The sequence below is a fragment of the Denticeps clupeoides genome, chromosome 5 (assembly GCF_900700375.1).
Source record: "Denticeps clupeoides chromosome 5, fDenClu1.1, whole genome shotgun sequence".
Lineage (NCBI taxonomy): Eukaryota > Metazoa > Chordata > Actinopteri > Clupeiformes > Denticipitidae > Denticeps > Denticeps clupeoides.
The window spans coordinates 22200336-22213165 of NC_041711.1; the positions used below are offsets into that span (position 1 = coordinate 22200336).

The 12830-nt window shown below is 44.4% G+C and overlaps 1 protein-coding gene across 1 annotated transcript; it reads right to left on the reverse strand.

The window, feature by feature from the left end:
* Nucleotides 1-770: 770 nt before the first annotated feature.
* obi1 (ORC ubiquitin ligase 1) lies at nt 771-4846 on the reverse strand. Its single transcript, XM_028979937.1, has 6 exons — nt 4703-4846; nt 3920-4055; nt 3691-3782; nt 3368-3589; nt 2989-3077; nt 771-2312 (listed from the first exon to the last, which is right to left on the reverse strand). Exons 1-6 carry the CDS (start codon nt 4829-4831, stop codon nt 1151-1153), a joined length of 1830 nt encoding a protein of 609 aa, XP_028835770.1. The 5' UTR covers nt 4832-4846; the 3' UTR covers nt 771-1150.
* Between the last annotated feature and the right edge of the window lie 7984 nt (nt 4847-12830).

Here is a 12830-nt window from a genome sequence, read left to right on the forward strand (position 1 = left end):
TGGCAAAATTAGAGTTTTGATGCTCAGTTTCGACAGGGCGTTGAGTTTAGAGCATTTCCACCAAATCAAACTGAGTTAACGGTTCACACCTTTTTATTTACTAAAATGACAAAAAAAAGTGCCCAATTATACAGAGCTGCCCATTCAGCTCAGTAGCACACAAGACCGAATAACACCACCTATGCAGAGTCAAGCAACTGCTGAGAGCATCTTTTTAAAGGTTGTTTGCCGCCTGGCACAATGCTTTGATTTATTATGTAAATTTAATCATATCATGTATATTTCACAGACCTCTAATCACCGCATGAAAGTTTAATTGAACACGTGAAGTGCGAATTCATTTGGATTTATTAATTTAGTTAAAGACTGTGTACAAGGTTACAGTGGATATTAAGTCAATTTGTTTAGCGCTCAACTGGTGAAGATAATGGGCTTTAATAACTGAATATGCAGGCCCCATTCGTTTCAGAGGAGAAGGCATAGAACAGAAAGAGGATCTTTCCATCAGGTTGTTAGAAGAGTATTATTCTGCTGCTCCTTTGACCAGATTAAGAACTCAGCACGCTCCTGACAGAGGGAATCAGTGGCTCGGAGGGAAATGGCCGATCAGAGCACAGTGCAACACAATTGAAAGCAGAAGGCCAGAAAGGGAAGAAGTTTCATCGTGTTTCTGTCCTGAAGTGCGGATGGTCTGAAACTCTGGGGGAAAAAAACAATAATATAAAAAACAGGATACGATTTTTAATAAAGGAAGATGTATCATACAAAAATAGAGCATGGAATATGTTTTTTTTTTGTTTTGAGTGTGTGGGTAGCCATTTCTACTCACAAACAAGCGCTCACTGATATTTGAAACATTTCCAATCATGCTTGCAAAGAACTGAGAGAACATTTTATACCTGTGTGAATGAAGACAAATAATTCTGAACTACATATGCAAAGAACAACTTCAGTATTTTTCTAACTTTATAAAGACTGCATTATACATTATAGATGGTAAACATTCACTTGCTAAAAGGTATAACAGTTTTTGCACATAGCCTCTAAATCTGAGGCCGTGTCGAAGTTGAGATGAAGAAAATCTCTCGGGTCGCTGCTTTGACCCGTGCTACAGTAAACCACCCAGATCCCAGAGAAGGTCATGGGTCAATCATTTAAGTTTGGAGAGCTTGGACGGGCTAGCAATGGCCACACTGGTGCTGTTCTTCCTTTTGAAGCACTGGGTCTCCACCCTCTCGGCATGTCCTGCGGGTGACAGTGAGCCCTCCCCGACAAAGGCTGCTGACGCCGTAGTGGGCCCACTGCCTTGGGCTCCTGCCACCGGCTGCAGGTCCCTGGTAACACTGCACTCGCCCTGGGCACCAGAGTCAGGAAGCAGACTGCCAGGGTCCTCCAGTGAAGGTGGTGCCAGATCTGAGATGTGAGGAAGAGCAGACCCAGTGGCTCCTTCGACCTCTGAAATCATGGAGTCCAGCTCCGAGATCTTGTCTTGAAAAGCAGCGTCCATGCAGGCTTCACTGGATGCCTGGAAAGTGTCCATTATATCGCCTTTGGGGTCGAATGTTACAGCGCTGCCGCTTGCTCCTACGCTCCACTTGTGTTCTTCAGAGTTTCCATTTAGATGACCGAATAGAGAGGACCTAAACACAAAGTCCCTTGGTTCTTTAGAAATTGTCCTTTTAGAGTCCTGCAGAGCAGCAGCCTTGGAACCTGACGTGGAGGGGATTTGGTCAGCGCTGGTCTGACAGTCATCAAAACTGAGCCTGCGAAGGTATGAGAGGGGCCTGAATCCCACTTTCTTCTCGCTGCATGCCTTAGGGCTTTTAAGCCTTAGGTTCTTCAAGGCTGTGGAGGGGGTGGTAGGGCTGAAAGGGACCTGAGCGGACCTCTTTTGCTCTCCAGCCACCTTTTGGGGAGATGCAGCTTCTCCAAATTCACTGTTGGAAGTCTGAAGTCTTTCTGACGTGGTCAACAGGAGTCCTTGGTTACCCAGGAAGCCACAGGACATTGTGTTGAAGTTGGTGTGGACTGAGGCCTCCTCCATTTCGCTGAGACTCCTCCTCATGGTGGTGATCCGTTCGTGGCCGGGACAGTTGGTCTCGTTTTCCCCAGAGATGGAGGTTGCGGACTGGGCATCTTCGGGGCGGCGGTCGTCTTTCTGGTCACGTTGCCCCCTCTTACCCTCTGGGATTTGGGCCTCCAACTCCTCAATGTACTTGTCACTTCGCTCTAGCGCCCTCTTCAGATGGGCCATATGGCGCTCATGCTGGTGGATCTTCGCCTCCAGAGCTGCCACAGTATACCTGCCAAACCTGCGGGATTCGGGAAAACGACAGTAAAAACAGTAAAAAATCTTATGCACAGTTGTACGTGTAGCCTAATTGACTGAGATTGTTTTATGCTGTTTTTAATTAGGTTTTTATTCTGTATATATAAGGCAGGGGCAGTGGGAGGCCTAGCGGTTAAGAAACTGGCAATGGCTGCCCACTGCTCACCAGGGGTGATGGTTAAAAGCAGACTAGCAATTTCCTTTGGGATTTAAAAATTATATATATATATATATATACACACACACACACACACACACACACACACACACACACGTGTTTGAGCCTTTGTATTACTTATTTACGTATTAATAAAGTGAACTAACTAAACAGGACTGGGGAGCTACTTTTCAGCATATGCTACATTCCTAGTAAAAATAGATAATAATTTGGTTCCACCTTTAACTACAACACAGAGTGTTCCAATACTATTAGTTCCAATCCAGTACCAATAATATTAGTTCCAATACTACTTCCAACATGTCATGTACAAGTTAGGGTTCACTGTAGAGCGAAGGAATTCAGACAATAGTGTAGCCCAATGAAAAAGCAGATCATAGCTTTTCAATGATCAATATTGCGCATCACTAATATTGATCACCTAATATCATGTTAAACCAAAAACAGATCATGCCACCCCACTGTCTAGTACACAACTCACTTCTGAGGAGACCTGCTCTCAACCTCAGCTTTCAGGCGCATGTTTTCCTGGACCAGGTCCATATTCTGGGCTCGCAGCATTTTGTTTGCCTTGGGGAGAGAGAAACAGTAAGTAAAACCTTATTCTCCTTGATTCAGCATTACAAGAACATTCAGGAACATTGCCAATATATCTATATAGAACATATTTGCCTCAAAATTAAGGTTAGTAATGCTTTAAAAGCAAGTTTTAAGTTTTCCCCAACATAAGGCTCTCAGCCTGGGCCTGGTTTTAGTATTTAGTAGCTAATTAACACAAATAAAAAGAGGGCCTCTGTGATTATGTCTGTGTTCCAGCAATAGGAGAAAGCATCACTCTGCAGAGGGAATATCTGACTTACCTCTCTGAGCTTCTCCAGGTCCTCTTTTACCTCCTTGTAGAGATCGTTAGCCACTCTGAGCTTATTGGCCGCCTCCTCCAGTTCAACAAGGTCAACGCTTCTGTCCTCGCTACGGGACACCGATACAGTGCTGGGATCCAGGACAGTTTTAAGTTCCGTCTCCAAGGCAAGGTTCTTGTTTCGCAGATATTCATTTTCTTTAAGGAGGGTCTCGATTTCATCCTGGGGTTGACAAGACCAGGCAGGTTATTAGTATTAAGAGAAACATTTTTGTCGAATTCGCCATGTCTGATGGAACATGTGAGAGGAGGCGGGACGTTTACCTCATACTCCCTGAGTAGGAGCTCGCCTCTAGTTTTCCTCAGTCGTTTCTTCACAGAATGGCTGTCAGCAGACTCACTTTCATGTGTAGCCCCTGTTTTAAAAAAATAAATAAAAATCCGTTATTGTTCATGCAGTGTTCTAACGTGACAAAAAGCATTTCCAGACAAATTCCTATTTCTCTCAAAAATGTGTAACGGTGTGGTTCTTCTTTATTCTTATGAAGCCCACCAATGATCTCCCTGCATGGGTTCTCTGGAGTGATGGGGACGCGGCAGGTCGGGCACTGGCCGGCCTTCTTCAGCCACACCTCTATGCAGGCTGCGCAGAAGACATGGTTGTTGCAACAGATGACCGGCTGGCGAACCTACAGTGGGGTAGAGGGAAGAATCAGTGAGACTGTTCTTAAACATCCCTCCTTTATTCTACAGTTCCATGCGGGTCGCAGCAAAAATGCGGTTTTATATGCTCGCAGGCTGAAACGGTGTCAGAATCTCAACCATAATCGTAGGGGCATTTTGACCTTTAGATGGATCGGGGTTGAACATCCGTAAGTATGTAGGATGGTAGTAGCCTAGTGGGTAACATGAACCAGAAGACCCAGGTTCAAATCCCACTTACTACCATTGTGTCCCTGAGCAAGACACTTAACCCTAAGTTATCCAGAGCGACTTACAATCAGTAGTTACAGGGACAGTCACCCTGGAGCAACTTAGGGTTAAGTGTCTTGCTCAGGGACACAGTGGTAGTAAGTGGGATTTGAACCTGGGTGTTCAGGTTCATAGGCGAGTGTGTTACCCACTAGGATACTGCAGCAATCATGTGCAGCAATCGGTTCACTCGTAACACTCCCAGTGTTCGAGCTCGCACACAAGGGCTGCGGCGAGACGGAAAACGTGGCGACTGTTGTTCTACTCCCTCCCGACCCCTCGCACACGTTTACCGCAAGCGGGGAGTACACAGCTGCAAACTTTAAAGCGAGACGACGACTGGGGCCCCGTGGGAGCGCGTTACCTTTCCGAGGCATATTTGGCACGATATGGGCAGGGTCAGGGAAAGTGTGACGCTTTGGAAACTCTGCGCCATTGTCCCGCCGCCCGCCTGCGCCGCCGGTGAGACGAAGTGGGAGAAATTTCCCTCCATTCCGCATGAGGCCACGCCCCCTGGCCGGTTAACTACGGAGCGCCAAAACGGACAAACGAGCAGCCCGTCTGCGCGAAGCGGAAATTACGGTTCACCAACAGCGTGAATTACTAATATATTGGTAACAAATTAACCAGGTTTACTATTTACTCATTATATTACTTCGTTAATTTGGATGATCAATTACTTTAGTAGAAAAAAAGTAAATGGTCAAAGAGCATGAAATGCAACATCATGCATTTATAAATTATTATTATTTTCACAATTTAATTTCTACCAGGACCAAGAACGAACAACAATGTTCTAGTTATCTTGTCATCAGACAAACTCAAAATAATGAAAAATATTTCCATTTTTGAAAGTATTACTTTCTGCCGGGGTGTCCATTGTTGTCCCTTGTTTGTGCGGTAGACCAGGCTGTACTAACCTGATCTATTGCACATTCTTAATAAATATAAACATATCACTTGGATTACTCACTGTAATATTATTATTATTTTAGATATTGTAATCCTTTGCTCTACTAATTTTTGGGTAAAAAATGCTTCAGACTGTCTTAATACAAATGACTGTACACTTTTATCTTCACTTTATGGTTGGATTTGGGACATTGTTGCAGACATGTTTGGGTAACATTTTAAAACGTACACAACATACTTTGTTAATTTATTGATTGTTTTTCTGTGTTTCAATGAGATTGCACATACACCAAAATAATTTCTTGACTTTACAATGTCATAATTCAATGTCAGATCTTTATACAATTCCGGTGACCTACTGTACCTACCAATTAACTAGGCAGAGACAGCATTGGGTCACATCATGAACTAACACAATTAGAATTGAACTAATGCAAAAACCCTTGTACATCGATTGCATGAAGTGGCCAATTGATGCTCGCTCTACAATGCTGTCATTAGTTGCAAGCAGCTCACTTCAGCAGCCAGTGGACTGGCAAACAATAAACTGACCCTGAGAATGAATTCATACACGACTTTACTTCCTATCTCATTGATGATTTCTGTGAAATTCAATCACAGACACATTTGTAGCAACTAAGCAAGATTGTGCACAATGTCACAGCTTTTATATGCTATTTCATTTCAAGACTAACTAACTATTATGCTCCATCATGGAATGGTAGTTTAGAGAATTCAAATGTAAGGAGTTCAGACAGACTGCAGTGAAAATAGGGTTAAAATCGAAAATTATGTGAAGCATTGCATGAAAATACAGCTTGCAGTCTATAACCTTATTTTGTATATACACTTCAGAAAATTGTGCATTATTATAATCTCTATTCTTATCACAAAAAGGAAAATGTTTTTTTTTTGTCAGCACCGCTGGCTGACAGTTTTCAGACGTTTCCACTGCTCTGCTAGGGTCATGTTTCAGTGGAATATGTTTCGGACGGTGGCTCGTAATCGTTCAGTCATTAATTGGTGACAGTCAATTAATCACAGCTGGTTTGGACTCCAGCATCTATTGATCTCGTCAGAGGTCTTATTTTTCATCCTTAAATGACACAGATCGCCAGATTTGACTTGGGTGGGTAATGGAGGGTGGTGAGCCAATGACCCATGTGTCAGGCGAACATGGGCAGCCCCCCTCTGCAAAATTGCAGTGTTACCATTTAGGCTGGAAAGGTTTAGACTGCCCTAAGAGCAGGGCTGTGTAGAGCCGCACGCTCCGCTGCGCCCATGACCTTTTCTATTTAAAGCTTAATCACTGACAAATGCTTAAATTAATTAGAGCCCGGCCCCCTACCCGTCCAACCCCCCACCGTTACCCAGAAACACACACACACCACCTGTGTGTCATATTACTAAACAGGGTAGGTTCATTCCAAAGTGCGTCTGTTTTGCGTATGTGTGTGTTTGTGTGTGTGTGTGTGTGTGTGTGTGTGTGTGTGTGTGTGTGCTAGCAAGCAGATTATACACCACATGGGGTGGTTTAAACATCAGGCCGCACCCTTCTGCAAGCTTAGTGTATTGATTAGTTCCAGCCATAACAGAGATTGCCGTGGTGATGAGGAGACTGTCAATGGCGACACTGAAGCCTTATGAGGTGGGTTTCACAGCCAGATAGTGGGTGATTCAAAGATCTTCTCAGTGTCCTGTACGCTGGAAACCCAAGCTGAGGCAAAGATGAGATGTCAGATATTGGACGGGTGTTATGCGTTTTATAATCATTTCACACCATCTAGCTTTTTTTAGGTTTGTTGGTAGCAAACAGGGCAATTCAAATCAAAGACATCTTGAGTTGCATCATTCTGGTAAAGCAAGCCGTCAGCTATGCAGAAAATATTAAAGCAAATCGTAAGAGCTCTAATTATGAGGATGGAAGCTAGCTGGCAGCTGCCGCTGGCTTTTCTTTCTGTCCCCCTCCCTCCCTGACGCTGGTTGATATTTATTCTCCTCTGCAGGAACTGCATCACAGCGGCAGGCTGCAGAGAGGGCCGGGACGCAACGAGGAGGTTTTACTGCGCCTCCCGCAGACTGTCCCAACCTCAGCCATCAGCGAGACTCCCCAGGACCCCTCAAGGAGCAGAAGAGCCCCCTGGCCATGGAGTGACTCATGTGTCCTCCACCCGTCCCTCCAACCCTGTCCCTGTGTCTAGTGGGGCTCATGGGACTGCCGGGGTGGATTATTATGGTAATACTATCGCCGGCTGCCCCCTTCCAACAGTCCCCCCTCCTTCAGTACAGCTGGGGAGGGTCGTCATTACAAGCGCTGTGGCAATCTGTTCAGGCAGAGCAGGGGCCACCGAAATTGCAGCGAGCGACAGGACGAGACTGACATTCACAGATCACAAAAAATAATTACAAAAGGAGAATATATATACAGTATATATGCTTTATAAAGTGTGTGTGTGTGTGTCTGTGTGTCTGTGCGTATATAAAGCAACGTTAAGCATATTACCTTGAAAAAAGTCAAATATGACATAACATGACATTTTAACTGTAAACGGTTGTTGCCTAAATTAACATGGAATGAAGAAAAATGATCACATTTTCTCAGGGCTTCATAACTGCCCTAAATTCTGTTACTAAATGGACTTAAATATATTTTTGCCCATTACTGACCTGATATATAATTGATATATTTGTATGTTCAATGTTTGCTCCCAGACTAAATGATTGCCAGTGTTCCTGTAGAACTTAGCCCTGTTTAGTCACCTCACAACAAACTGTTTGTATTCATCTTTCAAAATCTTCAGGTATTGGAAATGCATTTATTTCATATATACAACCTACTTAATATATTTTAAAGTAAGAATTCTGTAAGTCCAAAAATGGAATACTGATTATTAATAACCCAGCTGAGTTCATTTTTAATTCTCAGTCTATTTCCAGTCCTGTTTGTCATAAAGTTGTCATAAAGCGAGGTTACTGATGGACCAGATCTATAATTCTAAAAACTGTGAGGTGGTGGCCAGCTAAAGATGAACTATTAAAAATGCATAATACCTCATTATTTCATCTTTCTTTTGCCAGCCTCCTGCAAAGAGCCTTTTTTTTCAATTTCATTTTTTTTCTTACGAAAAGGTGTGTTTCTGCTGAGCAGCTGAGAAAATGGCACAGAGCTCAGGCTCAGGCAGTATTCAGAAGAACTCGTTTAAGGGTGTCGAGGCCAGTTGTGTCACACACAGCCTCTTGTTGCCTTCCTACAACAGGTCTTGTTGGGTCTTGTTGCACTTGGAGGGCATTTATGTCCCAGCAGCACACACAAATGTACACAGACAGACATACAGAACACACTCTTACTGTCACACCCCATAAGGGCTTATTAATTATTTGTGGCCACTTGACTTCATATTGTGCTGCCGGTGGCCTGGTCAAAGATTATAATTACCACTCTGTTTGTATCGTATTCATCTCTGCTTGCTTTTAGTGCGGTATTGCTCTCAGCATCTCCACCGTCTCCCTCTCTTCTTCCCTCTCTCTCTCCCTCTGTCCCGTACACAAGACCAAAAGTGCAGGCACATCATTTATTGATAAGACAAAAAGAATGTAATGAAATTATCAATGTTCCTGAATTAATTATGAACATGATTAAGAAAGCTAAAATCTCAGGAGCCAGGATCTCATTACCCATGCAGTCTTAGGGATTGCTTTCATTCAGGGAGAGGCAAAAAAAGCCTTCCAGCAGACCCCGCTCCAGCATTTCCCAGCTCCCTGTCTGAAGGTCCTCTTCCCTGGGTCGCTTTGCAGCGGCTGCCAGTGCTGCCTGCAGCCACTGCCTCCTCCACTCCGCTGTCCGTCCGAGCTTTTAATTTAATATTATTTATAAACCCTGAAGCCGTGGCCTGCGATGTGCATTACCCGGTCCCCATGGAAAGTTAATCTTCGCCGGTTTCCTAGCACGAGGTCCTGATCTCCTTAAAAAAAGGTAAGAAAAAGAACTACAGAGCAAATTAGTGCCTGGATTAAATTGTTCTGTTTTTTTAGTCCCTCTTTCTTCTGAAACGATTGTGCTGTAGTTTGTAGTTTATGCTGTATGCCTTGTGTATATTAGTGACCTGTGTCATATATCTACCACAACGCTCTGTAAGAGGGTTACTGTTTGTTTGATGGCTGCAGCTCGACAATTAAGAAGAAATAGCTGCTCTGCTGTCAGGTTTATGACATTAATTATCAGGAAAGTACTGTAATTCCAGTGGCACTTTGTTGTACTCTGAAGCAGATGGTCAAAGGGAAATGTTTACTGCTGCGTGTTGAGACATCGCTCGGAAGAAAAAAGAAAAAGTTCTGTGTAGAGGAGTCTCGCTGGTGTAATTTATTGGCTGTGCTGATACACAGTGCAGGAATCAGTCATGACTTCCAGGAAACATATTGTTGTGTAAGGCCATGCTTACAGGTGAAATTCATATGATAAAGTTGGGAAAATGTAAAAAAATATTTATATCCAATAAAAACATATTTAATTATAATAAATTATAATACTCTAATTTTGTGATTATAAATTAAAAGATAAAAGTGTTTTGGGAAAAATATTGTTTCAATTACACTGTTTTACAATTTCCGAGTTGTATTTAATTGTGTATAATTTGTTGAAATTATAGTGTTTATTGTTATTAATGTTGTTGTTAATGTATTGTTAATGTTTTAAAATCATAATTATTGTTCAGACATTCAGTCAAAGAAAAATAGTTACGACTACACCATTTGCCTCTACCTGCCTAAACTTGCTGGAAAAAGTTTAATCCCAGTTGCAAAAGATGCCATGATATCTGGTTGGCTCTGTTATTCTCTGCCTTCTTTTTAATAATAAAAAAAAAAGAGCACAGACTCTGAGCTGAAGTGAGAAGTTTCTGTCAATTGTTGCTTCGTGCTCATTTTGTGATGTTTCAGGAAACTTGTTTCAGGAAACTTTTTGAAATGATTACAAAATGTGAAAACAGCTATTGCCCCGATGAGGTAATACATTTAGGCCTGATGTTTGCTTTGCCCGTTCACCCTTTCCCGCTCCCGAAGACGCTCCACCGCTCCTTCCGGCGCAGTTGGAGACTGGAGGAGGCAGCGCGGGGTTAATGGGAGCTGCAAGGTCCTGGGATTGATCTGGGTATTGGATCGCCCATAAAGCTGCTGTTACTGGATATTGCCCCGTGCTATCGGCCTGCTGTGATGGCCCTCGATAAGAAGTGCTTACCAGAGAGGATGCTCCTGCGGAGGAGATATGGTTTCCCTGGTCCTCGGGGAACGACAACCACATGCTGCTAGCTCAGGAACTTTTTACCTCATCGAGTAAATTCAGGCCTTATCAAGTTACTGGCCTCTTTGAATCGCACAAATACTTAACCATTGTGGCCCGGCGAGCTCTCTCGAAGGGCCAGCGTCCAGTCATTAAAGCACATCTGCTTTTGGTAGATAACAGGGCAGATTGCAGAGTCAGTAGGGGACTATAATAAAATGGAGAGAGTAGCGCACATATGGGTGTTTTAAAGAGTTTCTATTTTTTTTAATGTCACAGTTGTAATGTCCGTACCAGGGAATGGTGAAATCGGTGCAGTCGCACCATAAGAGGTCCATCAGCGGCGCTGCTGGGACTTCAGGACATGCGTAATGGGCGGGAGGAGTGAATGATGCCGCGTTTAATCTGCTCCGAGGACCCGGACTCTCAGGCTCCTCACCTCTCGCACCGCTCCCGCACCGCCAGGCAGAGGGGCAAGCGACTCCCTAATGAAGTTGTCTAAATGCAACGGTTCCCACTGTAGCCGGCCCGCTCCGGTGCGGGAATGTGGCAGGGCTGTCAGCTCGGCGGCAGAAGTAGACAGGTAGCATCTGGCGCAGGCCGCGCGCCAGCAATGATGGCCCAGATGGTGCGTTAAGCAGGCTAATTATTTCGACACAAAACTCTGATATCCCGGCCCAGCGGGTCCTGTTTCCCCGTTTGAAATTTTATTCATGGGGGCCCTTGTTTTCGAGGGCCCTCCCTCTCTTGACACAATAAAAATGTTAACGTGACGTCTGGAAACACTAGCCAGCCGAGCAGCGGCGCGCGTTGCTAAGGATCTAATGTTGAGCGGGAGGGCTGGCTGTAACACAAGTCCCGTGTGGTCGGCCGCGGATGAAAAGGCTGAGTGATCCGCGTAAATTTTCATTCGGTAGATGAAACTGTAGCCGCTACGCCCGCCCGCCCCCCCCCCCCCCCCCCAGCACGTGCCCTGCGGCCTGCATCGCGCGTCCCGGTTCACCCGCGTTAAAGGCAGCGGACGCTTCCGGCACGTTTTCGCATGTTTACACTGCTGTTCTCATTGTTCCGAAGAAAGCGCAACCGTCATGTGTTCATTCATACATACTGTAAAAAAAAAACAATAAAAAACGTTAATTTGGGAGCGTTGAGTAATGTATCAATAAAAACTCTTTTCTGGCAATATGGCTCCCTCCAGAGACGCCGGGCCGCGACTTGCGCGCAGGGCAGAGCAAGGCCTCGTAATAACGCCGGGTCACTCTGCTAATGGTTTTAACACCGATGCCCTTCCCGGTCCGCTCAGGCCCGGGAGCCCGGCGGAATTCAAGCGGCCCCTGCTGTTATTACCGCGGGTCCTGGCCACGCTGATTATACTCAGAATATGCTGCTCTCAAGTGAGCATTTGTGAGGCGCAGATGCATGTTCGTGTTGGTGCGTTGCGTGCACTATATTTCCACGGAACAGGGCTGCTTCGGAGCTTTGTAATGTCCCTGCTGAGGATTGCATTGCCGTTATCATTTATTTGTTCGCTCTTTGTGTGGTTACAGGATGTTTGTCTTCTTTACTCTGTTGTTGTATCTCGCCGACACTCTTTGAAGTGTAAAATCTGCAGCATGATTCCTTCTGCACTACCTTGCCTGCAGTAGACTGTTATCAGATTGGCTGAGGACAAAACTTACTTGGTTGAGGGTGGTTGGGGGGGGGGGGGGGGGGGGGGGGGGTCCCCACATCCTTCTCCAGGTGTGGGAAGCTCTCTATAAAGATGGCAGATAGAACAAGGTGCTGGCCTCCCAGTGATAACCTACTGACTCCCACATTATAGGTCCCCTCACTGAAATTGAGTCTTACATCATGATCAATCGGCTGGTGTCAGGGAAGAGTAATGTGCCTCTGTTGCCATGAACAACCCCCCATGAACACACACACACACACACACTCACTTTCATTTTTTTTCTTTCTTCTTCTCTTCTGATCATAAAACAATTAATACATATCTACAGTTCAACTTAAACACATAAAAACTCAATGCAAACAAAACATGCTTTTTAATTATTTAATTCACCATAGTCTGGCTAAATCTGGCTTGACTGGGATATTCGGCCAGGCAATGGTTTATCATGGTTAAGGGTGCAAAGTGTGTGATTTTAATTTCAGTTCCCACTAAGCTACAAAACCTCCAAACTGCTGTTAACGTGAGATTTCTGACAGCGCAGCACACACCGCACCCTTAATTACCATTCTCAATTAATCCACTTTTATTTCATGAGCAATTCCTTATCAATATTATCAATAAAGACCTATAACA

Bases quoted from the DNA above. Each gene is read 5' to 3' on its own strand.
- obi1 (XM_028979937.1), bottom strand. From the start codon at position 4,831: ATGGAGGGAAATTTCTCCCACTTCGTCTCACCGGCGGCGCAGGCGGGC. The intron at 3,783-3,919 runs GTGGGCTTCATA...TTTTTAAAACAG, and splicing joins CCCATGCAGGGAGATCATTG to GGGCTACACATGAAAGTGAG. The intron at 3,078-3,367 runs GTAAGTCAGATA...TCTCTCCCCAAG, and splicing joins ACCTGGAGAAGCTCAGAGAG to GCAAACAAAATGCTGCGAGC.